General features: G+C 40.8%; 1 protein-coding gene across 1 annotated transcript in view; it reads right to left on the bottom strand.

Annotated features, from left to right (window-relative positions):
- Positions 1-188: 188 nt before the first annotated feature.
- The window catches only part of prkci (protein kinase C, iota), a 49872-nt gene continuing 22549 nt past the window's right edge, over positions 189-27511 (bottom strand). Inside the window, exons 4-18 of the mRNA XM_085440473.1 lie at positions 26304-26354; positions 24946-25031; positions 24261-24398; positions 24117-24171; positions 22077-22132; positions 20953-21129; positions 19127-19224; positions 13259-13345; positions 13009-13144; positions 12773-12860; positions 8839-8964; positions 8366-8445; positions 8060-8149; positions 2038-2153; positions 189-1928 (exon numbers count right to left, since the gene is read on the bottom strand). Of these exons, the coding sequence (XP_085296599.1) occupies positions 1841-1928; positions 2038-2153; positions 8060-8149; positions 8366-8445; positions 8839-8964; positions 12773-12860; positions 13009-13144; positions 13259-13345; positions 19127-19224; positions 20953-21129; positions 22077-22132; positions 24117-24171; positions 24261-24398; positions 24946-25031; positions 26304-26354 (1472 nt within the window). The 3' untranslated portion in view covers positions 189-1840. The remainder of the gene's footprint in view (positions 1929-2037; positions 2154-8059; positions 8150-8365; positions 8446-8838; positions 8965-12772; positions 12861-13008; positions 13145-13258; positions 13346-19126; positions 19225-20952; positions 21130-22076; positions 22133-24116; positions 24172-24260; positions 24399-24945; positions 25032-26303; positions 26355-27511) is intronic.

Here is a 27511-nt window from a genome sequence, read left to right as displayed (position 1 = left end):
ACTCCCACTTCCTCTAGTTCTGTTTTTTTAATTCTTGCTTTTCATTGAACGTACTAAAGGCTTTTCCTCCTAAATAGTATCTTTATAATTCATTAAGAGCTCTAATTTATTTCCGCTTCTTTTGTACTTACTAGTGCCTTTTAAACCAAAGACAGAGCCACACCAACAAACACATATTACCACAAGGAGAGAAATAAAATGTTTATTTTAGTGTCTGTTTTTTCTTTTTTTCTCTGAACGCTAATAATAAAGTTCACCAGTGTCCTGTGGATGGCAAACATCCTCAAAACACAACAAGTACAACAAAAAGTGTTTCCATTGGGATCACCCAGTAACATTTTGGAATCAATGTAGTGATTAAAAAAAAAAAAAAGAACAAAAAAAACAATCAAAACTAACCATATCCACAAAAGAAAGAAACAACAAAGCAACAGTAACAAGTGTAACAGATCAGAGTGCTCCGCCAGAGGACCTGGAGGTTTGTGCACCCCCGCTTACAGTTTACGGGTACAGAGCGAGTCTTTATTATGCTTTATGTTTTTAACAGTTTTATAAAATATCTAATTCAGAAAATAAACTGTGGGCCGAACATGGTAAAAACTGAGTCCAGTGGATATGGGTTACAGCTTTAAAACCTTTTCACGGTGCGGTCCGCTGCTCTTTTGAGCTCTTCTTTCTTTTAATATTTGATTTGCAGCACAAAAAAAAAAAAAAAAGACAAACATGGAATGAATACCAAAGAAAGAGACTGATAACAGATCATAAATTTTTAGAAAGTGTTAAAATAAGAGGGGGATCTAAATATATATATTTCTATGACAGCACATCTTCCTTACGTATTCTGTACCCTCTAATACGTACCAGCAAGACATTTCATGTGTTTAGTTTTTGGTTCTGTATGAATGTGAGCGTCACCAACAGCCCCCGCGCAGAAAGATACAAACCCGTGCTCCAGCTTTCAGGTATCGTGTGCCATTTTTCCAGAACGAGCGTCTTCATTTCACTGTTTGAGAGCATTTCCTTGTTATTAGTGTTACGTTGCCGCTTCGGTTCCTTCACTGTGGAAGAAGGGACCTGAAGTAGCCCCTTACCGTCCAGACGTTGAGCATTCATGTTTTTTTTTGTTTTGTTTTTTACTCAGGGCTGGAACATTTAACACTTTGACAAATGGTAAACAAAACATGAGAAAAATATATTGTTTTTATTTATTTTTTCATTTCTACTCTTTTCCTTTCTTTTCTTTTTTTTTTTAAAGGCTAGTGTTATTATTTTTTCTACAGAGAAGGGCGGGGGACGTCGTGACAAAGCTAATTCCAAAAACTTTAAGATGTCAGTGCTGTCCGACTGGCTTGAAGCTAAAAAGTCGCTGTCTAACGTTTATCCTCATTAGTATTTTCATGTATGTACAAATAAAATATGGATTGAAAACACCCCACCAGCTGGAAGAAGAGGAAGCTCAGTTCATCTGTCGGGAGGGGGCCGTGCCTCTTCCCCCCCACCCCCCCACACATACAGCGACACTGGAAGAACTTAGCAGCCACTTTGGCCACCGACAAAGAGGCCCCGACGAGATATTTCTGATATCAGTGCAGATTTACATGATATAAAAATAATTAAGAAAGAAGGTAGGCTTAAGGACAAGTGGCTATAAATGGCAGAGTGTGAGATTCGATTTGGCAAATAAGCGTTCTACTTGTGCATGTGTGCGGCCCTCGAACAGAAGGTGGATGTCATCGGGTTGTCTCGTAAACATGCAGCTTGAAGACACTGAGACGCCACGTAAACACGTGCATGAGTGTGTGTGTGGTGTGGTGTGCGTGTGCACAGACGCCACGCCCCCTCACACACACTCTTCCGCCGACATGAGCAGAGGGTTGATGTACTCGAAGCCTTCAAACTCAGACTGGTCGATCTTCTTCACGACGTCCCTGAAAAAGGAAAAAAAAAATGGAGGAGAAAAGATCAAAAAGTTGGTTAAAATCGACAGAAAACTGAGGCTGCAACAGGAAATGAGCACAAAATGAAGCGCTGACTCACTCATCATCAGGCGTGAGCTGGATTGGCTCGTTGGTGAACTGGGCGTCAAAGTTGTCCAGTCCGTATTCCCCTGAGATGTTGGGCTTGAACGGAGGGACCACCTGTTTATGTTCCAGCTGGAAGTAAAGCAAAGGACGAAGGTAGGACCCAGTTTTTAAATAATTCTTTAAATAACCAATTAGTTGCTTAATAGAAAATTAATCTGCAAGTATTTTTGTGATTGATTAACCAAAAAAAAAAAAAAAAGAGCTTTTCAGAGTGGCCAGAAAAATCTAATTTCAAAGCATCTGTTTGGTCTCTGAGAAACTGTGACTATATTTTTCATACACTAAGAGATGAATCTATTGAGAAATAATCTGTGAATAATGGAAACAATCCTTGTTTGCAGTCTTATTAAGAAGCTTCAAATAGTGACTGTATCAAGGTTGTATATGAGTTTGTCCAACAGGATTTCTGAGAGGATAAGCTCTCCCGCAGCTGTAATCAGGCCTGAGTGACGTCCTCTCCACTCAAAAGCATTTGATAAGATAAGATAAGACTTTATTGATCCCACAACGGGGAAATGTTTGCATCACCTCAGCTCAGGTACAGATATATGAAAAAATTTGAACACAGAGTAAAAACTTTTATTAGGGACTTCCACTCATTTCCTCTGCCTGTGGTTTCATTTATCACAGTGTACGTGCAGCTCTCTGTCCCGAGTGTTACTGCACTTGTTTGGAGGGCAATAACTGCTCCCTCTGCAGGCCAGAGAGCACACTGCGGGGCAAACATCAGCGTTGGGGGAAACGGGGTGGGAGGGTTGTAAGCTGATCCTCCAGACACTCTGACCGAGTGCTGGGTCTCAGCTCCAGACCAAACAGGGAAAAGAGGTCATGGTGATCCTGGCGAGCTGCCCTGTCTGTCTGTCTGTCTGTGCAGATAAAGCTGATGTTACGTGCTCTGTCTTCTTTAAAAGATTTAAAGCAGATTTAATCTGGATTAGTTTAACACTTAAATGACCATACTATAATTTATACAGTAATGCTTTTAATGGCTTTTAAGAGTTGTCTTTATCTATGAAACACTCTAAAATGTTCTGATGTACTTAAATGTCGTTTTCTCTGGAGAGAGTTTACAAATTTAGTCAAATATAAATTTCCTGTATTTTCTTTTCAATAACAGACTGTTTTAATTATTAAGGTGTGTTTGAGTGAACTGTGTATTACAGTTTGCTGGGAGCCTAACACCAAACTCGAAACTAACTTTGATCAACAAATTACAATCAAGTCTTCACAGTCAGGGTGCTTTATTAATCCTTTGTTGCTTCCAGGCTTCTGTTTAGCATACACATCACTCCTGACCACCTCCTGGTATATCAATAAAGACGAGGGTTGGATGCCCATTGAATGGTTTCTGGGTTTTTCCATAGGCAGCTGCATAGGCAGAGACCCCTCTCCTTGACCTCTATAATAAATCAATAAATGTGAGGTCTAACACAGTATTGACAGAATATGATAGAAGCTGATCACTCTACAAAAGAGCTTCAAGGCTCACTCCTAACAGGCTTTCAAGGGGTAAAGATATCTTGTGTGTCTGTAATATATGCATGTTGTGCAGAGTAATATTTTGATGACACAGTTTTCCATTATCCATGCCACATCAATGGGCCAATTTCATATGAGAAATTTAAGATATTGGAGGTAGGTTAGTATTTTTACAATTTAAAAATGTCACAACGCATATAAACATGTGGCAGGCGTCCAAAATGACTCTAGATGAGGTCACTTGAGAGTTAATTAAGTTTATAAATGGGTAGAAAATGTAAACTTTTTTTAGTAAAGTACGACGAATACGTGACAGCAAATTCAGATATGACAGATTTGTTCTCATTGCTAAAAATACCACAACAGTATAATTTCATTCTAATTAAGTAAAAAAACCCAAAAACAAATAGTATTAAACACAATTAGCCCTAAACTGCAAAATTCACTTTCATCCTTTACCTTAAACAACTTAACATAAAATCAAATTATTTATTATTAAATTAATTAATTTTATTTAATTAATTAATTTTATTTTTCCTTAAACAACAGAGACAGGTAAGTAAAACAGATAAATTAAATAAAGAAGGTTCAATAAAAGTGTTCAGAAACAAAGTTTATCACACTAAGTCGTGTTTGCCTCATCTTTGTCATTACTTTATGTGATTTCATTTTTTATCAGTTGGCATATCAAACTCCGCCCCCCCCCTCCCCCTCCAATTGTTGTCATTTTCATTAACTGATGGCACGACCATAGCTGGACTGGCCATCGGCCCACCAGGCATTGTTGGTGATTTTTCGTTTTTATGTGCCGATTTTTTTTATTTTATTTTTTTTGTAACGGTATAAACAATGAGAGGTGGTGGATTGGCCAGATGCTGGTCAATGTGTAAAAATAGCTCAGTTGTTTGGTGGTGGCAATGGCGGCGCTTCCACAGAGGCCAGCAGGTTCGATGAGAGAAAGGGGAGGCAGGAGGAGGAGAGACCAGAGGCGGCCGCCGGTCCGAGTGTCAGGTGAACTGAACTTCAGGTAAGAAGTTATGACCTGCAATCTATCTGGGTCAGATACATAACAAATTTAGGTTGAGTTTATTTTCATTGTGCTGACTTTTAGTCAGTTACAATAACTCGTACTGCGAACTAACAAGCATGACGGAGTTTCTATACAGCTGGGTGGGTGCTATGATGTTACTGATAGTGAACTTTATTTTATTCATAAGGTTAATTAGTAGAGTTGTCAACCATCCCATTAAAAAACGGAATCGTCTGGTATTCAGAGAAAATATTACGCGTTTCTTATTGAGGTGAAAAGGAACAGTTTGTCCCGGACTTCAGCTACAATGAAAAAGACACAAAGCTGGAATTATTCTGTGTTTACGCTGCACAGCTGCCTCTTCTTCTCTCATATTTTCTCCTGTTTCTACTTCAATCATGAAACTGATCAATGATCAGTTGATCGTCTCTCTTGTTTGTTTATCGCCCACTTTGCGCCAGAAAGAGGAAACAGCGCTAAACAACAGCAGCACGTTTAAGCTTGATCAGCTGATGTTAGAATTTATTTAATATTAATTTCTACTATCAGCTGATGTTTGCTGGAGCCACAGCTGTAAAGCTGCTGGTCATGATGTCGGTTTGGATATGTGGTGAGAGGGAAACATGAAGATGAAACCAGGAGATGTCCTTACTGAACAGGTGATGGAGAAACAGGTTTACCTTTTAGGTGACATGAATGAGTTGAAGGAAAGCTATGAACTGTTTCTGAGAGACAAATAACCCCAGGATCTTTTTCTAAGTAGCTGACAGCTGGTAACTGTGCAGGGGCGGGTCTAGCCAAGTTTTGCCAGGGGGCCAGGTAGGACATTAACAGGTAAAGGGGGGCACAAAGAAATACTTTCTTATTCTCATTTAAAATATCTAGCTTTTAATAAATAATTATCTGAATCTTACAACCAAAGTTTTTATCTGACATAAAATGCATAGAAATCATACATATACCAACAAGAAAGTGTACATCACTGTCACAACAGCGTTTGTTTTCATTCAAAGGCTTCAATACCTGGTGGGCCGGTCTCTAGTCAAAATGCCCGGGCTGTTTTTTTGTCCCAGTCCAGCCCCGGGCACGACACACAGTGAATTAATCTGAGAAGGTGCATAAAAAATAAATGGCCGCGCCAGCGGTGCACATCGCAAGTTAGCTCGCATAGACACATTAGTTGTGCCATACTGGCTTCTTAATGAGCTAACAACCCCAACTACCAGATTCAACTTGTAATTGGCTAAAAATAACTTAGCCTACCGGTGAGAGGGACGTTGCTAGCTGGCAGTTTTTTCAAGCAATGTTGAAATTTCCACATTCTGACACTTCAAAAGCTTCAGGAGCTCTCTGCTCAGCGCAGCAAGAACTCCATAACAGCAAATGAACTGTACAACAGAAAATGCAAATGCTATTTATGGTCTCCCCACAACAATAATAAGAAAAATAAACTGAGCCAATATGGCATGTTTGTTAATACAGAGACACACATGTTAATGTGATCTCTGGTCTCCCACTCGGAGACGTGTGTCTCTGAGTGGGAGACCAGAGATCACACCACGGAAATACATGGATACATCCGTAGACTCAAGACTGATCAAACCAGAAAGCTTTAATTTGTCTGGATTTGTCTCGCATTAACTGGCCGAGTTAATGCCAGTTAATTGAAATGCAGCTGATTGAACTGAAAAGCTCGACTCTGTGGGGGCCAAAGTTTGCAGAACTACGAACGCAGCTGGAATCCACAGCTGTGCGTGTTCATGGAGCTTGCATTTTCACCTGCTGGACATCATTTCCTGACAAGGTTAACTGTCTTCAGAACATTGCAGGGATATTATTTACAGTATTTGGCTCTACAGATTTTTCTCTCACACGGAGAGTGTCCTCAGGTAGCCGTCTGAATGCTGGACACTCGGAGACGTGTGTCTCTGAGTGGGAGACCAGAGATCACATTAACATGTGTATCTCTGTATTAACAAACATGCCATATTGGCTCAGTTTATTTTTCTTATTATTGTTGTGGGAAGACCATAAATAGCATTTGGATTTTCTGTTGTACAGTTCATTTGCTGTTATGGAGTTCTTGTTATGGATAAAAAGTGTCTTTTTTTGTTTCAAAATAGCTGATAAGTATTTGCTGATAGCTGCAAACATCTGCAAACAAATATAATTCTATAAAGTGGTTCGATATAATGTGTAACTGTTAATATAGGGCGTTATGATTGCATAACATTGGCACATTGACTTCTGAGGAAATTTTAGATGGCACTCATCATCAGAAAGGTTGCCGACCCCTGCTGTAGCTCATCCATGAGCACAGTTCGGGCCCCATCAGCTCATCAGTCCTTCAGTTGGATACATTAACAATACATACATTATTCATTCGTTCATGCGCTCATATGTAAGGTTGAAGCTAATATCAACATGAGGCCGTGAGTCTCATCTGACACTCATTTCATGGTTCTAAGGGTCAAAACAGGAACCTAAAAAGACTCCTGGGTGATAATTTACTCATCGCTGAAACTGATAACAGGAAGCAACAGAAATAACGAAGTATTTTTAGCCCTAGTTTAAATTTCACCGGTATTTTTTTTCTACAAGTCATTTCGAGATACCAAACAAGTGACTAACATCTGTAAATACAGGTCCACATCTTCATTTCCTGCACTGCGTTCTACATTTGTATTCACACTCATACTGGTTTTCAGGCATAAACTATAAATAAGGATTATACACAGACACAAATACCAGTCATAGCAAGAATCCAGTCAAGCATGTGGTTTTCAGTATTAGTGGCAACGAGTGCAAACCGCAGCTTCAGAGAAAGCATCAGCGATATCTGAGCCAACCTACGAGCTTCTCTGAGGTTCCAGTAATCATGCCAAAATTTGTGAATGAAACGATTTGTAAACAGCGGCGCTGAAATTAGAGTGTTAATGGCTTCTTCGTCAACATGAATCACTGCTCGACAATCCGGACATGCAGAGATCGACATATCGGCCCCGTGTGATCCGTCCCCTCTCGTTTCCTCTCCGTCTTTAAACTTCCTGTGTGTGTGTGTGTGTGTGTGTGTGTGTGTGTGTGTGTGTGTGTGTGTGTGTGTGTGTGTGTGTGTGTGTGTGAGAGAGTGAGTAATCGTATCTGCTGCTGTCAGTCTTCTGCCTGGCCTGTCTGTTTCCAGCTGCCTGCTCTTCACAAAGAAACAAGTCTCACCCCACAGCTAATAACCTCAGTATTGACAGAGCGTCTATACCTGCAGGGCAGGAGAAAGAGCGCAGGAGACGGCGACCCTGCGCACTCAGATTTGACCTTCTGCGGTCTCGCGGCAGCTCTTGTTTTTCTCCCCCTTTTCCCCCGCAATCGATTGTATGGATTTATTTTGACCTATCCAACATGCACCAATACTGATTTCCTTCATTTGAAAGAACTGACTGAGAAAAGCAGAGGATGAAATTGAATCACTCACAAGCTCCCAGTCGACGTTTCGGAAAAACGGGTGGCCCATGATGTCGGCAAAGCCCGTCTGAGGGTGGCAGCCCAGGCGCTCCTTGGGATCCTGTGGGAGTGAGAGCGAGAAGAGGGTGAGAGACGGTGGGAGACTATGGTGGAAGGGAAAGATAACAAGTCCAATACCCGAGAAGAAAGGTGGAGAAAGTGAGAAGAAAGAATTGGGAAAGAAAGTGGATACATTTCCCAAAAAAAAAAAAAAAAAAAAAAAAAAAAATGCCAGTAAGAGGTGGCACTGCTACAGGCCTGTCAGACCCTCTCTTACCTTGTTGAGGAACCCTTTGAGGACGCTGGCAGCTTTGACTGACAACGAGCGTGGGATTCTGATCTGTTTTTCCAATATTACTGCAGGAGGTGACAGAAAAGGGGTCAAGGGGTGGACAAGAAGAGGAGAGGATGAGATGGTGCCAACACTGCTGCTGTTATGAGTTCAATCCTGCTGGGTATGCTCGCAGCAGCCCAAGATATGAAGCTTTTTGTTAACCCACCTCACTGTTAATTATAAGAAACAAACACAATATAAAACCCTATTTATACTAAAATAATGGGGTGGGGGGGGGGGGGGGGACACACACACACACACACACACACACACACACACACACACATGGTTTCACACTTCTCTCTGTAACAGATGGCATGTTCCTGGTATTGAGAGAAGCCAATAGAAAGGTGTCGACATGAAGGTGTTGCATGAACTCAGCAGTTTTTTTACGAACCGCAGAAGCACGCTGTTACCTTGGAAGAGGTAGTCTTCTGTGTTCTGGTCAGGGTTGTCGGAGCTGCCGACGATGTCGAAGGGCGACCGGCCCGCCATCATCTCGAACATGAGCACGCCTAGTGCCCACCAGTCCACGCTGAACCCTGGGACACACACACAAACGCACACACACACATATCGTACGTTACAGCTCTGACGCTTTGAAACGCCAAAACACCACAAATGACCGACAACTGCAGGAGGAACTTTTAATTGCCACTTACAAAACTTCAAAGTACACCAGCATGTCAGGGTTACTATAGCAACCACCTTCACTTTAAAAGTGGGGGTTTCTGTATATTATCACACCTTCGACAACAAGAACATTATTCAGATTGCCTACTTCTCTCTCTCTCTTTCTTTTTTAGGCCATTAGGGCAGGAATGTCACAATCAGTTTAACTCTGAAAGAAAATGAAGGACAGATGCATTTCCAGTAAATTCATTTGTATGTCTCACACCACCTTCTCACCTACAGTTTGGTCCACATAAAGCTCTAAGCTAGTCTAGAAACAAGTACTGTAGTCTTTATAATACTTAGTCAAGAAAATAATGCTAATAGTGCTAATAAGATGCTCAACCTCATCCTCAGCTGAGAAAACGGAGCGAGCCAAATGTATTTAAAAATTAAGAGACATGTGGCCCGCGGGCCTTGAATTTGGCACATGTGCATTGGAACTGAACAGCTGCATCATTTCACCAAATCTTAGCTGTCACTTCACTTGTAACAGCACTTTCAAACATCTGGTTTTGCTCCACATCACAGATTTCAGAAGACTGTAGTGTTACTATGTGATTTAAAACAGGACAAGACTTGATGACATAAGCATGAAAGGAGAAGGGCAAACATGGAGATATAAGGATGTTTTTAATGTAAACTGCATACATTTTCACAATATGAATGTGAGGCGAGCAGCACAACATATGGGATATAACAAAGCTTAAGTAATCCTGATATGTTGCCAACCAGAAACTGGATCGAAAATGGAAGTGGCTACAGAAAAAACAACTTCCAGTTTCTTCTTTACAAGGAGGAAATCCTCCAATCACATTAAATATCCATATCTCCCTAATGTTAAGAAAACAGACAGAGCTGAAAAACAACTTAAAATTTAAAATCTACTCAGGGTAAATTTCTGTGAATTCAAAATTTCTGTCAAAACAACGACAGAAAAGAAGCCGTAATGATGTGAAAGTTGTAAAACAAGTAAGGCAGACATGAAAGAGAAAACAGAACATTTTAGATGCCATTGTGGCATCCTCAAACTGATTCCTTTGGCTATCGCCATCTTGATGTTTTGAAACCGGACATGATAAATGAGGGGAAGACCAAAAAACTGAGGGACAAGGTAGACCTTCCCTAAACTACACCCTCCTCTCATGTTCTGGATAAAAATATGTGAAGATCATATATACAATCTGACTTGTTTCTGCAGCCACACGAGTCGCCCCTTATATAAAAGTCCATCTTTTATATGCAGTCTTTGACTTCATTAAGTTTTTTTTAAACTTAAAAATAATTTAATGTATGTAAATTATTATTAAAATAAGGAAAGAAAACCCTGGAACGCAGTTTTCTGTGTAAAGACTAAAAGATAAATACCCAAAAAAAAAAAAAAAAAAAAGGTCAGATCTGACATGACTTCCTCTACTCAAACAAACAACTGATGCATTTACCCAGTGAATTTGTTTTTTGCTGATTTCTTTCATAAGTAACAACCAAAAACCCCAAAAAGGGCCTGACATTTGTTTTTCTGTACACAAAGACAAGCAGGTGTGATCATCGTGGAGTCAGTGAAGTATAATCATCTCATTGATCGGGTTAACAGTTTGAATGATAAGGGATCACATTCAGAACAATGGTGGACCTACACTGGATCACACATGCCCCTGCTGTGACTCTGATGTCCACACAATTTGCCGTTCGGCCCATTTAAAAAACAAAAAACAAAACAACTTTCCCACTACAGCCATCACAATATGAAGAGCGCAGGTGTTGTAAGCAGCCTCGGCAGCGCGACAGCTGAGCGAGCAGCTAAAATCAAACCCAGCCGTCATTAATTTCATTATTCACACGTGTGCTGTTCCTACTGTGTCTAAAAACAGCTGCTGTGCTCATATGTGTTGTTGTTTTTTTTTTAAATAAAGGAGGGAAAAACAATCAAAAACTTTTTCTTTTAACTGTAAAATTTGTTGCCATGACACCACATTTGGTGACCAAGGAGGCTTTTCTATTTTTACAGCATTGCGTGTGTGGATAGTCGAACACGCAGCACTGAGGATGTAGAAACTGATATTTCACCGAGAAGCTGAAAGTACATCTGAACTACGAGATGCTTTAAGTTGCCAGCTTCACACAATTTGGACTCTTTATATGAGTTTAGATGGAGCAGTATTTATTTATGATTAATTCATCATTATGTCCAAATGTTGAGAATAAAGTAAAAATTTCAAGAATAAAGACGAAATGTGAGAATAAAGCTGTCCGTTCAAGTCGAGCTACTTCTGTTAGTGCACGGCTGCCTCTACAAAATGCCTTTTGTAGATGAACCAGTGTTAAAGAATGGAGTTAATGTTATCAAACAAACCCATTGTGTTAGCAACTGTTAGTACTACTGAAGTTTAATCAGCATTTCAAAATCTCAAACTTTTTCTTCACAAAATTGTTTTACAACTTAATTTTTTCCTCAATCTGCTTCTTTGTGATTCAATGAATATTACAAATGCCTCTTTCCCCACCCCCAAATGTATCTGCACATTTTTACATTTTACTGCATTTCTGTTTGGGCTGTCTCTCAACTTTATAATTAAACCGCGCAAATTAACTGAATTAATGTAGCATTAACTGAATAGCTGCTGAATGAAGACAGAAATGGCTGCTAGGCAAGTAAGACATACACAGGCAGAGGTCAGCAGATTTAGAGAAACAGACAAGCACGCTATTTAACTTTAAAAACTACCGTTTTTAGACATTAAATGTCACCCAACTGGGTCTTTACTTTTCATCAAGGGGTGTGGATGCTATATAAACCATAACTTTGACCAAAAATCCCCATGTGGACAAGCTAACGGCACGGCAGAATGTGATTTCTGCTACATTTGAGGGGTTAAAATGACACCTCAGAAAGAAAGTTAGAGGACTACACGAGTAACAGAACATCTCTCACTCCTATTTTCCCCCTCTCACATTAAGCCCATCCTGCAAATAGGTGTGCCTCACCATTAGAGACATTAGAGGAGTCCTGAATTACCCAGATTAGATTAGTTGAGAAATCCCCAACAGCAAAGATGGTGCTAAAAGAGCAACTTCCAGGAGAAAACAGCTTTTTAAAACTTGTTTTCAGGGTGTAGTTAGGAAACTTTTAATGCACTTTATCATTACATTTGCTGAAAATAGAGCTGATTTAAATAATAACAGCTTCAATAACTGTTGGAAAACATTTAAAGACGGTTGCACACGCTTATATTGCAATGCAGAACCATACACAAATTTCAGCTAGGTGTTTTTGTTTTGTTTGTTTTTTTTAAACCAAGAAATAAATAACCCAGGGGTTGCAAAAAACTCTTCTACCAATCACTACCCACTAGTAGCCCTGGTTTATGGTGACAGTGTAAGATACCTGGCTTGTGTATTGTGGGGTATTGGCGACAGTGGTGACAGTTTTCCTTTGTGCACTAAGATCACTGCTGTATGTCGGGCACCATTTAAATAAATTACATATATCCTAAATTAAAAAAACTAATATGTATCCAAAGAAAATGTGTTCCTACGTTTGTCTACAGTTGTTGAATTGTTTATATATAATGTAGCTTGAGTGTGTTAGTGCAGATAAACCCAGTTTTGCCTCACACACTTTCTAACTGCAGAATTAGATAGCATTTCTGGTAAGTGCTTCTATGTCGTAATCCTCACCGTAATCCTCTCCTCTGAGTATTTCGGGGGCGATGTAATTGGGGGTACCGCAGAAAGTGCTCGTCGTATCGCCAGGTCTCAAGCCCTCCTGAAAGAAGAAAAAAAAAGAAAGAAAGATCATCAGCTGTGAGATCATCTCAGAGGGCTGTAAACCGACACGTCTGCAGCTGTACAGGTGCTTTTATCCAAAGTGCACTGCGGTATCATTACAAACCACATTAATCCGTAAACCACACCTTGCACATGCCGTAGTCTGTAAGCTTGATGTGACCCTCAGAATCCAGCAGCACATTGTCCAGTTTCAGGTCTCTGTAGATGATTCCCCGCTCGTGGAGGTAGTTGAGCGCCAGACTGATTTCTGCTGAGTAGAATCTGAAACCCAAAGAGGGAAATTACTGTGTTTTTAAATTCAGCTCCAGCTGCATAAAGAAATTAAAAACGCATCTGTCCCTTTAATCACACGTGAAGCAAACGGCCAGACTGTACCTGGCATGTTCTTCTGGGAGTTTCCTTTGCCTCTGCATGTGGAACATGAGATCTCCACCATTCACATATTCAATAACAAAGAAGAGTCTGCAGAAAGAAACAGAAGTTAATTTCTCTTAAATACAGAATTAGTCATCTTTCAATCATCCATAAGACATCTGTCAGGGTGGCTGGATGAGCGCTCTCATTTTTTTTTTCCCTGCTAATGTGCTTTACTGATTTTATTACACTCACTGTATAAAACTTGCATGTAACACAGTCAGCCTGGGGTGGATATTTACTACAGCTTCAATTAAATTTTTATTTCCAAAGGCGATAAAAACATAACAAAACATTTTTCCACTAAGCGATTACTTTTCTTGCTTTTATGAAGTTCTCGTGCACAAAAAAAGAACACATCTCTCCTTTACAGCTGCGTACTTTTGCCCCTCACTCAAATCTCAAACTTGCTCTTCAGTTCAGCTCAAAATGTTATGACGGAGAGCAAGCCTTCGATCACTAAGACCTATTAAATCTGCCTCTCAATTCAATTAAATTTTATTTATATAGCGCCAAATCACAACAAAAGTTGCCTCAAGGTGCTCTCTCAGAGGAACTTGAGAAATATTGATGACAGTCAAAATTCAGGGCCTCACAGTCCACCTGCAGGTTTGCACGAGTCTCCCATGAGTCTGCTGCTGCCTGAGGCTCTTTTAGCTCCTACCTGCACCACCAGATAGTTGGGTTATATGGTAGGGCCAAAATCCCTACCATATAACCCTGTATTTAAATTTGAAGTTAGTGAATAAGAGATTCCAACAATGACCAAAATTAACTGATTTTACTATAACTTAGCAGCCTGACTGATTTATACTTCAAACATATACATCCACCAACATTTCATAACTACACCGTAACCCGACCCGCGATACCTTTTTCGCCGCTGTTTTTTAATTTATCAGTGAGTGAATATTGATCGACACCTCAATATAAGGAGTAATAATTATAGCATTGATATAAAGGCTCACAAATGTCAGCAAATTCCTGGTGGGAGACAGATGAAACTACTGGAATGTAAGGGAATCAAAGGGGAATCTACAAAGAACTGAAAAAAAACTCGAGTGACAAAATCTGTCCACAACAAAGAGAGGCGACCCAGAAGGGAAAAAGTCCCAGCATTTTATTTGTTTACATCGTGGGTGTAACCGCACATATAACACCAGGACACGACCACAAGCTATTTAACACAGAACAGAGGAGCACAAACGTAAATGTCGGCAATGACGTTTGCCACTCATGCCGAAACTGTAGGTCCCACATAGATTCCCTGCAGAAGTCTAACCCAGGCCTTACACATGACCTAATAAAAATGCACTTAATAATTTTGTGTTGCTTGTGTTCTTTGTGCTCTCTTCGCTGCTTTGGGATTAAAGTATAATGAAACACAAGGGACTGTTTATGTGTTAGCTTCTAAAACCAAACTTTGTCATTTTAGTTACGTTTACTGTCACAAAACATGTTTTACCGCGACAGGGATTTTCCTATAACCTTAACCATGAACACGCTTCAATGACCTAAAAACAAGTGTTTTGTTTACTTAGAAGTACCGTATTTTCACGACCATAAGGCGCACTTAAAAGTCTTAGATTTTCTTCAAAAAGTGCGGCGCGCCCTATAGCGCGGTGCGCCCTATGTGTTGTAAGGAGGACGTAGTAGAGAACACCATGAGAACGTTAAAGGGTGAAGTGTGGGCGTTGATCGTATATACCGGGACAATCGCACATACCTGTATAAAAGAACAGGTATGTGCATTATGCAGGACATCGTTGTTTTAACAACCCTGAAAATGGCAAAGAGACACGCTTATGAAGCACAGTTTAAACTGAAGGCCATCAGCTACGCGGAGGAACATGGAAATCGAGCAGCGGCGAGAGAATTTAAGATTAACGAATCGATGGTTCGCAAATGGAGGAAGCTGGAAAACAAGCTCCGGCAGGTCAAGAAAACGCAGCTGAGTTTCCGCGGACATAAGGCGAGGTGGCCCGAGTTGGAGGAAAGACTCGAGCGGTGGATCATCGAGCAAAGAGCGAGCGGGAGAAGCGTTTCGACGGTCACCATTCGGCTAAAAGCAATTTCACTAGCTGAAGAGATGAACATTGAACATTTCCAAGGAGGTCCGTCTTGGTGCTTTCGTTTTATGAAACGGTGCCATTTTTCCATCCGGACCAGGACTACGGTAGCGCAGCAACTTCCAGCGGATTATAAGCTGGCCATCTTCCGCTCCTACTGCAGCAAACACATTGGCGACAAAAACATCCAGCCCAGCCACATCACAAACATGGACGAGGTCCCGCTCACTTTTGACATCCCGGTGAGTCACACTGTGGAGAAGAAGGGGACCAGCACGGTAGCGATACGCACAACGGGGTATGAAAAGTCTTCTTTTACTGTTGTGCTTGGCTGACATGCTAATGGACAGAAACTGCCGCCTATGGTGATTTTTAAGCGAAAGACTTTGCCTAAAGAGAAGTTTCCAGCAGAAATCATCATTAAGGCAAATGAAAAGGGCTGGATGGATGAGGAAATGATGAAAGACTGGCTGAGGGAGGTGTATGTAAGGAGACCAGGTGGTTTTTTCCACGCATCACCATCGCTGTTGATCTGTGACTCTATGCGTGCCCATCTCACAGCCGATGTGAAAAAACTTGTGAAGCAAATGAACTGTGAGCTTGCTGTCATTCCGGGAGGCCTGACAAAGGAACTCCAACCGCCCGTTCAAAGTAAGGCTGCGAGCGGCCTGGGAGCGATGGATGACCGGTGGAGACCACAGTTTCACTAAGAGTGGAAGGCAGCGCCGGGCGAGTTACGCCACAATTTGCCAATGGATTGTAGATGCTTGGGCTAACATGTCTGCTGGCACTGTTGTTCGAGCTTTCGCAAAAGCCGGCATCGTTTCCGAGGAGCCGCACGGCACGGAAAGTGACTCTGACGGTGAAGACAGTGAACCTGGCATGTTTGATGGAGATTTAGCGCAGCTGTTCAATTCAGACACAGAGGATGAGGACTTCGATGGGTTTGATTGATGATAAAAATGTGAGTACCAAACTCAGTTTTGCTCCTGCTTTATTTTTAAATACGCACACTTGTATGCTTGTGTGTTGTTGATGATGACGATTACCGGCAATAGAAATGTGAGTAAGGTACCGAATTCAGGTTTGCTCCCGCTTTATTTTTAAATACGCATACGGTACTTGTATGCGCCCTATGGTCCAGTGCGCCTTATGTGTGTGTTAAATACAGTAAGGGCACACATAACTGAGACTGCGCCTTTTAGCACAGTGCACCTTATGGTCGTGAAAATACGGTAATAATACCTCAACCACAGGAGCGGCATATTTAACTGTGTTGTTGTACAATGGTGTTTTGATGACCTCATCTGGGGTTTGGTACCTTGCCTAAAGATGCTTTCGAGTGGGCAGGAACTAGAGATGGACCGATCCGATATTACGTATCGTATCGGTCCGATACTGGCCTAAATTACTGGATCGGATATCGGAGAGAAATAAAAATGTAATCCGATCCATTAAATATCATGAAAGCACATGGCATAACTCGGCTCATAACCTTAGCAGTCGGAGCAGTATGCATCACGTGATAGAGCGGCTGTGGCGTGCGAGACCTGTCGGCGGTCTGGTTCAGCATTTGTAGCCTCGCTACCAACCCGGCATTTCATCTCCGAGAAAGTTATCCCAGAGAGAAGTAAAGCAAGTGTGTAAGTTCATCTCTGAATGTTTGTAAAGCATTCCAGCATTAAGCTTAACAACCGATATATGGAGCGACTGCCTCTTATTCTCTCTCTCCCCTGCTGCTACTTCAATCATGAAACTGCTTAATGATCAGCTGATCGGCTTTTCTGTCGCAACTCCGTCTCTCTTGTTTGTTTATCGCCCACTTTGCACCAGAAAGAGGAAACCAGCGGATAAACAACAGCAGCACGTTTAAGCTTGATAAGCTGTTGTTAGAATTTATTTAATATTACTTTGTACACCACGATCGTTTTCTACGTAGCTGACAGCTGGTAACTGTGCAGGGGCGGATCTAGCAAAGTTTAGCCAGGGGGGCTGATAGGGCATTAACAGGGAAAAGGGGGGCACAAAGAAATACTTTTCTTTCTTATTCTCATTTAAAATGTCTAGCTTTTAATAAATAATTATCTGAATCTTGCACCCAAAGTTTTAATTTGATGTAAAATGAATAGAAGTCCATTACTGTATATAGTAACTATTAAGTCTAATATATATACCCTAGTAAGCTATAGTACTTTTTCCTTTGGGAAGGCACCATCTGTGCAGTCTGCAATTCTGTTGAAGAAAGATGTTGAATCCATTTAATATTTCTTGAAAAATAATTGATTTCTGTGCATTTTTTTCCACATTGCATCAAATTAAGGTTGATTACATCGATTAAGCATCATAAGGTGGAGCATGAGGGGTGGTTTCCTTTTTTTTTTTTTTTTGTTGCTGGGAGTTGGAACCCTATTAGTTAGGTTGCTTAGTATTTACGCTAAGTACTTTTTAAAATACCAAAATAAGGAGGATGGAGTAGGTTTAAGTTTTTTAGATTGATCAGTATTGCTGAATTATGAAATATTTTGGGTGCAGTGTATTTTTTACATACAGGTATAACAGAATAGCTTTAGTGTTTTTGTTTTTTTAAAACTTGAGTATGAACTTATACAAAATGCAGCAAGATATTAAAAAAACAGTTTTATTGATTAAAACAAAACACTATAATGGATTCATATCGGTATAGGCAGATATCCAAATTTATGGTATCGGTATCGGACATAAAAAAGTGGTATCGTGCCATCTCTAGTAGGAACCACCAACTTTATACTTGTAGAAGACAAGCCAAGTCTTGAACCCCAGGACCAATCACTCATTCACACAGCACTTTGAGCTAGCTCACATCCTGCAGCCACTGTAGAATCACCAGTTCACCTAACATGCTTGTCTTTGGGCTGCAGGAGGAAACGTATGCAGGCACAGGGATGCATTTATGTATTTACTCCAACATAGTTACTCACTGACTGTAACTTTACTTTTCTAGGGTGGGTGTTGTCCAGGTGTATTAACAAGGGTGCAAATTATTTACTAGTGAACAATCCCCTTCAGCCAACCAGGTAGCCCCAGCCCTTCCCTCTTGTGCATCCCTAAATTGATCAGGTTATGTTCATACCAATCCCCAAAAAGCCTAATCTTCAGAAATTCTAACGCCATCGTGGTGTAATGCTGCTGGTGACAGAAGTCCTGCAGAAAACTAGAACCTGCAGCCGTCCATTACGGCTGGTTCACCATGTTTGTCGTGGTGATGAGGAACTCAGTTGAAAGACAGCTGATTGTCCAACTCTTATGGGGATATTTAATGATATTTATTAATGTATTTAAGAAAGTGTGGTGTCCCTCTTTTTGCACCCTGACTCCAATACTGCCACAAGCACAGTGCAATTCTGCGAGAAGCCATGCAATGCATTTGTGAAGCTTTATTTAGAAAATTTAGAAATATGTAACTGTAGCAAGAAATCTGGGTCTTTAGATTCATTTCATTTGGGACGGTAAAATTTAAGGTATGGTATGCTCTGGATTTATATCCCACTGACTGCTTTCTCAATCATTTTGTTTGATAATCAGAAGAAAGAAAAACTGTAACTTAAAAATCTGAATAAATGACCAGAATAACCTGATTCAGGCAGCAGTCCCTCCTTAGACCTGTAAATTGGTGTAGCTCTTATATACAGAGGATTTTTCCAAAGCCTAGTGAAATAAATAAATTAATAATAATAATAATAATAATAATAATAATCACGACTCATGCAATAGCAAAGCTCACCTGCTTTCTGTCTGGAAACAGGAGTGAAGGCCGACCAGGAAGGGATGATTAGAGGCCTGCTCGAAGACATGCTTTTCTGTTTGAACCCAGTCGATGTCCTGGAACAAAAACACACAAAGAAACACCCAAATGTCAATCAAGGGATGTTTGTGACATAGTGCCCTTGAGCTAACTAAAAGCTGAATAAGCACAGGGCTCCATCGACCATCCTACAAAGCCTGAGAGTTACTTGTGTGTAAGGTGGACAGCGGTGGGGGAAAACGGCTGAGCCAGTAGAAGCGGGGGCTGGCCTCTATCGGTAGCTGGATGATAATATGTCTGGACACGGATGCTGCTCACGCTGACAGGGCAGGGACGGCACAACACTTTGCCATTGATCAAGAAGCACTTGTCAATCTGTCAATCACGCTAAGTGCGCCTAATCAAGGCTAACTACTCCCGCTGCCACCGGCTGTGCTGCTACATGTGTTCACGGAGATCAATTTTCCATGACGTGATGGTTTATCTGCACGTTCTTAGGCTGACAGATCTCTTCAAAGCCGCCAGTCTTTCTAACTCTGAGTATTAAGGGATACATAAGAGCGATGCTGGATCACATGACACCAATCAGCGTGTTAGCAATAACAGCTCCCATTGATTGTTCTAGTCATATTAATTAGACTGACAGGAGACTGATTGCTTAATTATTAATTAACCTCACAGAGCGAGTCCTGGCGTCTTGTCACACTGTATGGACTTTAGTGACAGTGGCACCATCCTCGCAGATATACAGCTTTAGACCTCTGGAGTTTGCTGGTCTGAATAAATCAAAAACAGTAAAATATCGAGTCAGTTGATTATCTATTAAAGAGTCAGTAAGAGAACATTAAAATCTCAAGTGATTAGTCAACTATTAATGATGTTTTGACTAAAAATAATTGCACCTATTTCGATAATTACTGGCATTCAAGGCCATTAAGAACAAAAAGCCACTTTGTGCTTGAAAATCCTTCCATGTGAGCATTAAAAACTGAAACACTCTGGATCTTGGACTTCTGAACAGTCAAAACAAACAAACTGAAGGTCCCACTTTAGTAAATTAAGAAACTTTGCTGTCAATTTCTTGTTTTTCAAACATTTTACTGTGTAAACAGTTAACCAAAGACAAAAAATAATGAGCAACTAAAACAAAAGATCATTAGCGGCAGCTGTTAAAACGGCCTTACTGCCTCCTCTTTACATACGCCTACACAGAAAGGAGCAAAAACACTGGTTCAAATAATCATTTTCCATGATGTTGTGTAAAAATGTGTTTCAAACCACTGCGTAGGACAACAAAAATCACCCATTTTGGTGGAAACTACACACTTTAAGAAGCCTTTATTATGAACTCATGCTCACCGTATGTGTAAGTAGATCGTGTGAGCCAAAAGCTCAGGCTTCAGATGCTCTAAATCCTAGTTCACCAACAGGTGGATTGCGGTCTAGATCAGGACATGGATCTATTACTAGATTCTGACGGGCCATCTCCATTTTACTCTGCCCACCTTTTCTCATATTTACGGTACAGTTCTGTTAATTTGAGACAAAGGATGATCTGAGGGAGTCTCGTATAGCATAAACCAAATATTTTGAACTGAATCATACAAAGCTATTCTAGCGACTCCAAAGAATAAAAATATGGATCTTAAAAAGAATATAATAGATCGCCCTTGATACACAAGTACAAAAATTTCATCAGATTTCATCCAGATTTCTTTGATTTCTTTCTTTTCCTTTGTTAAAGGTGATTTTATGTCTGGTAAGCATGTCAGGCATCAGCAGTCTTTACACCTCTTCTGATTTACCTCGTCATCGTTGACCAGCTCCTTCTTGACGACCTTCATGGCATAGATGCGCTCAGTCTTTTTCAGCTGTACCAGCAGCACCTTGGCGTAGCTACCTCTGCCGATCACCCGCAGCAGGTCAAAGTCGGCCAGGCCCAGACTGGAAGTCGATTTCCCTGTGTCTCTGCTACTCCGTGCCTACGAGGTGCAATGTAAAAAATAAAAAGGTAAGGAACCCCAGTGATGGGGCCAAGCACAAAATACTATCGTAGCAAAAACATAATGAATTCAACTCTGAGCCGATTAATCACGCATCGTTTTGGCTCTGACTTTTTCAAGATAATTTTTTTCCACTGAACTATTGACAGAGCTGATGAGTTGGTTTGAGCACGAGTGTGATTTCCTTTGGGTGATTTTGTAAATGATATTAAAAAAGCTCCCAGCACCACTTTTAGGCAATAAATCTTAGTAATGACTTTCTTGTCTCGATTTAATACCATCATGCTGCTACCATTAGATCAGGCCCTGGCTGTATTATAGTCCTCCTTCTCTGTAAACATGACTCCCACCTTCACCGTTTCCTCGCCCGCCTTCTCTGCTCTCTTGTAATCTATCCTGTAGTGAACCGTTTCGACTACCTATCTATCTAACATCCCTTCACGTGACAACCCCATCCCCAGGGTCACACATGGAGCTGAAGATAAAAGAGGGCAGGCCGAATGATGTTATCTCAGTCTATCGGCATCCAACTCAATTCAGTCTTTATCCATTTCCAGCTCTCCTGCCTCATCCAACAATCCTCCCTACCAACCTCCAAACTGCATCCCTGGCCATTAATCAGCCTCTGGTGTTAAGAGCTGTGATAAAAGGTTACTTTATTAGCTCTACCAAAGGAAATCAATACCAACACCACTACACGGGTGCCTACGTCTCCACGCTCTCTGCATCCAGCATGCACAGCAGGTGAAAGAAGGATCACCCAAATCCTCACAGATGAAAACCTGCTTCCAATTACAGATGATCTTTCTCCCCCTCACCCAAACAGCACCAATTTCTAAATATACATATATCCATCTAGTCAGCATGACAGGTTTGACAGATTATGAGTCACGTATCAAGAGCGTTTGAAAAGATTTCTCTCTCACCTCTTTTTCTTCTCCATCGTAAGTCAAGCTTTCTCTGGAGTCTTTATTCTGAGGGCCTGCAAAAGAGGGGGGGGGGGGGGGGGGGGGGGGGGGAGTGACAGACAGAGTGACAGACAGACAGAAGGCGAGGGGGAGGCAGGAGAGGAAAAAGGAAAATGGGAGAGATGAGAGAAAATAGGTGAGAGACAGTCACACGCTTTGTTCACAGCTCTGCAGCACCAGAGCAATTTCTCTCTCCTTGGTTCGAAAAGAAAACAGCCAGTTTGTATTGACCCTTGTTTAGCAATACAACAAAACCAGACCATTTTGTGAATACATAAGTAGGAAAGTATGCCTTTACACCTTATAAATTATTTTAATGTTAATGAAGCCACAATATCAGTAAAGCAAGGACATCTGCACTTCAATAATGGCAAACTGAGCTTTAGGTGCCCCTCAGCAAACAATGATCCTAACCTCTTTCAAAGTTCTCAACCACTCGACTGCACCTAAATCTGGAGCTGCTGGTAAGCTCCCAAAATCAGCTGATCAACGTGTAGTCCAGGTTGTCAAGCTCCTTGCTGAGTTCGGTGTTATCTAAACACTGGCAATAAAATAATGGGCACTCAAAATCAGCTCCACATTTTGTTCCTAATCCCCGGGATTACACATGGTGCGAGTCTGTGGCGTGTTTGATTTATGCTTCAGTGGGAAATTAAGATTAAAATTAACCTTCTGTAACGTTGGGTCAACTTAGCCCGCAACTATTGTGACTGACCTGCTCAGCATTGTTGATTTCTCCTGTTCATTTCACCGCAGTTTTTAAAATTATCAATGAAAGAAAAAAAAATCATCACCCTAGTATAAAGAATAACCATGGCATCAATATAAAGACTCACAAAACTCAGCAAATTCCTAGAGGAAGACTGCTGAAACTATCAGGATTGATGTAAGAGAATGTACAAAGAATTAAATGAATGTATTTTCCCCCGGAAAAACCTGACTACCACAAAGAGTGGGGATCCAGGGAAAGCCCTAGTATTTTATTTGGCTAGCACCACATATAAAACACTGGGGACACACCCACACGATAAATAACATGTAATACACCAGTATGTGTAAATGCCGACGACGCCGGTCACTTACTAAGGCTACATCGTAGGCTCAACAAAGACTACACAGAACTCTAAATCAGGTCTTAGTCTGCATGAGGTCTTTTATTTTAAAAACAAAACCAAACTGACTTCCCCTCGTGCTAATTTGCACACAGGCTTAATCAAAAACTGACTCTGTGTACATCTTTCATGACGCAGAGCGGAAAGACATTTTTGGGATGCTTCTGAAATGCCCTGCAGTGCTTCTGGTGGAGTACAAGTGCTGTCTTAGGGTGTGTTGCTGCACCCACTGGAATACAGGGTGCTCTTACGGGACCACTGAACTGTGGTAAAAATAATAATTACTTTAAATCTAGTGAGTGTTAAGATTATTTATCACATACCTCAAATTCTGAAACAACAGGCATTTACTGTTTGGTAGTGTGCTTCAAACCTAGTCTCTACCTGAGCTAATACAGCCTGTGCGTGGGTGCATGTTCGTGCATGTGTGTGTTCGGGTGGTTGGGGGTGGTACTGCTTTAAAAAATAAATAAATAAATAAAAAAAAATCTAAAGAAAAATTGTTTTATCTCAGCAGTCTTATTTTCAAAATTACTGCAAGTCGCAGCTGGAGCCGAAATTAAATTTCGGTTAATTGCAGAGCCCTACCATTGATGCATTAAATTAACATGATCACATTATAACATTTATAGTTTCATATTGCATCTCCACTCATAACCGAGTTGGGTGGATAGTGCTACTCTAACAGGCGCAACCTAACATAACCCAACTTAACCTGCCCAATGCCCAGCGGTGATGGCGTCAGTCATCGGTGATAACGCACGAACGCACTGTGGAGCCGTCTTACATAACTGAGCCTCTGAGGCTAATTTCACAGACTATATTATGTAAATTAACAGAGAAAACTGTGCTTTAAAACTTGAAATGATTTAAATGTGTGTGTTACCTGGTTGTTCATGTGGGTCTAGCTGACTCGGCTGTGTGCTGGGCATCATTGGATCCTACAGAATAACATCCATCATTAAAGTACAATCAGCACAGAGACAAACGTTCAGTGTGTATTTGATTAATTGATGGTAACAGATCTCACATGGATCATCGGTCTGCCGCACTCTACTGTCGCCAGTTTATGGCACTTCTTGTGAACCAGCAGCTTGCAGTTGATGCATTTGTAGCCTTGTCTTCCCAGACCCCAGATTCGGTCTGTACAGATGGCGCAGTGGGCTCGCTGCTCGGGTGGGCGAGAGGAGCAAAAATCATTATCATAATCAAGTACACAGAATAATCCAAAGAGTGGCACAGAGACAACAATGACTTCTGAAACATGAACGAGTCTGCTCGTCTAGAATCAACCCCCTTACTACTTTAAAATCACTGAGGTTTAAAACTTCCATTAAGCCACTGCAATATTTAGACACTAATGTACAAAACAGAAGGGAAATAAAGGATGTATCAAAAAGAATGACACAATTACATGGAAGATTGCAGTAATTTTAAAATACATGGTTGTGCTCAATGTGCCCCCCTCTGGACACTCGGCACACGTCCATATGATAGTCCAACCCGTCCCATACGTTTGCAAGCATGTCTGGAGTCACTGCTGTTGTTATGCTACCTACCAGCAACCACATGAAAGCTCCTCTAAACAGTATGTATTTCGATTGTTACTGGTGAACTGCTGTTGAATTAAAGCACGTTAGATGATCAAAAACAAAAAAAACCACTTAAAAATACGTATAGCAGTGCAGAGAACTACACAATTCATTACGTCTCACCCTGTTGAAGCGTTTGGCCTGAAAGGCGTGACCGCTGGCATAGTAAAGCTTTCTCCAGCGTCGAGCTCCACGGCGATATATCGACTCTGTGGAGGGAGGGGAGAAAAAAAAAGGCATCCAGCTTCACACGTGTGATCGGACAAAAATGTAAACTTTCTAAATTCACAACCATATTTGAAACACCACCATCACAACACTTTCTGCAACGTTTTGTGGATTTTCTGTGTAATCTTGTTTGTTGAAAAGTGCTAAAACTGTTTGAGTTAAAGTTTATAAATGTGGTTCGATACTCTCTCTTTGATTTTTAAAAAGGTAAAAACATTGAATTCATTTCTTGCATGTCAAGTCAAAGCTGTGAATCAATTGGCATCTCTTATGACTTTTAACCATCAATGTGTCTTTACTGGCTCTCCTGCATGAAATAAACTTCAGTGAATTTGAACCACATTATTCAGTGTGATTATTCCACTTCTTCACTCTGGAAAAAAGTGGCAGAGGCTCATTATGGCACATTCTGCGGTAGGACTACACCTATGAGAGGAACGTGTAGTCTGTCATGTCTCTTGGTGATGAAAAGGAAGGATTTTATGAGTGTATAATCACCTAATCTCACACAGTGACCATGGTAACAGACAAAAATATCATGTAGTGTGAGCCTGACACTGTCTCACAGCTTCATAGGCAGCCATTGAATCACATTGTTTGTAATGGAGGTGGATGTTTTTCTAAATTATAGAAAAACAGAGTGGCTCTGTGGTGTAGCAGTTAACCCATTTGCCTTACATGCAAAGCAGACTGGAAGGAGACACAAACCCAGCCTTAGAGGTCATAAGCTTTCTCCTTGTGCTGAGCCCAAGCTTGTATATATCGGAGGGTTATGGCATCCGGTATAAAATCTAAATCAAACCACCACAGGGATCATTCTGCTTTGGCTGAAAGTATCTTCATACAGTAAGGACATCCCATCTCCTGCACGCATGTATTGCTTTTAATTTTCAGTTATGTAACTGTTGTGCTGTATTTTCACTTGGATAAACCTACAGGCCTTTCACTGTACACCGAGGTTACTCAAACATGACTTCCTGTCCTCAGGAGACAATTTGTGCACACATCATATTCAAATGATAATTTATTTTCTGCAACTGTACTTCGTTTCTATGCTTTTACAAACTTCTGTTTCTCTGCACAGACTCGTTAAGCGTCCTTACTTGGACCCAGACATTGAACAGTCTCCATTACACCACTGTGCCGTTTTAAGGTTTCCTTGGTGTGTGATAGATTTGAAATACAAGTTAAATGCAGGATTGTTCAGCTGCTAAAAATGAGGTAAAAATAAAGAAAGAAAAGGTTCAACTCACTGTCTTCTCCCGGACAAGGCATGCCAGGTTTCTCTGGTATACAGGGGAACACTGGAAAGAAAAAGGATGACTAACTTTAGACAGTCTTAAAGTCAGACATTTCTATCATTGTCACGGTGAACCTGTAGCAAAAGGAAAACTTCTTTTCAGGTGTGTATGATGTGTATTTGTGTATGATACTACACAAACTGGGAAAAGACAATTTTTATCAAAGTCGACAGCAGAGACCGCTCGAGTTAGACTGGGGGCAGCGTGAGTCAGAGACGAGGCGTGGGCTACAGCCAAAGAGCTCGTTAACAAGCAGACCTGGTGGCCCCTCACGAAGCCCTCAGTTCCTCTCCTAAACATCCCCCTTCATGTCTCACTCATCCTCTTTCAGTCATCACACTTGAATCTGCTGCACTCTTGACCCGCCACCTCTGATTATATTAAATCTTTACATTATCCACAGCCCCAGGTTTTATACTGAAACACACACAGCCTGCCAATCAAATCTACCCACATATACAACCATCGCCCCTCAGCCTGGACTCATGAGGTTGTGTCTATGTCAAACAGATTAAGCTTAGACGGTAAACTAGCTGCGGGGCCCATAAACAGTCGTCAGCAGCAGAAGTAATGCTGTTTCACAGTTCAGCGGCACATTAAACATATGTTTGGATGCCTTTTTGTTGTATGCATTATTTAGCCATCTGTGATCAGACATAAGCAGAAATGTACATGATTACTGATGCATAAAAAGCAAAAAGAAAAGAAAGAAAGAAAGAAAGAAAACTACAAGCCACCGGACAGATGTTTAGGTTGACTTTTTGTTATGTCGGTTTTAAGCATTGCAGTTGCACTAGTAAATTTAATTAACATTATCACTTTACTGTCAAACACTGTCTGCAGTCAGGCATGCTCTGCTGGACAAACTATATGATTTCTTTTTCTTTATTATGTGCTGCAAAAAATAATAGTTCTCATAGAAATGTGTTGTAGCCATGACTACAGCCTGTTTGATATGGGATTTTTATTGCAGACACATAGATTTTTTCCTCAGAGATGCACTAAACAGATTTTTCTAACATTTGTTACGTGTTGTTATTTAAAAGTCCTTAAAATAGAAAATAGGATCATACACTTTAAAATTAATGTTATTTTATTATCACAACAAGTCATCGATTACTCATTTACGCTCCACCCAACTCTGCTTGCATGCTGGTTGT

The sequence above is a fragment of the Copadichromis virginalis genome, linkage group LG18 (assembly GCF_057382275.1).
Source record: "Copadichromis virginalis isolate Kocher_CV1m ecotype Utaka linkage group LG18, C_Virginalis_male_GT1.1, whole genome shotgun sequence".
Taxonomy (NCBI): Eukaryota; Metazoa; Chordata; class Actinopteri; order Cichliformes; family Cichlidae; genus Copadichromis; species Copadichromis virginalis.
The sequence above is the reverse complement of the archived record's forward strand: the minus strand, read 5'-3'. Positions and strand labels throughout refer to the sequence as shown.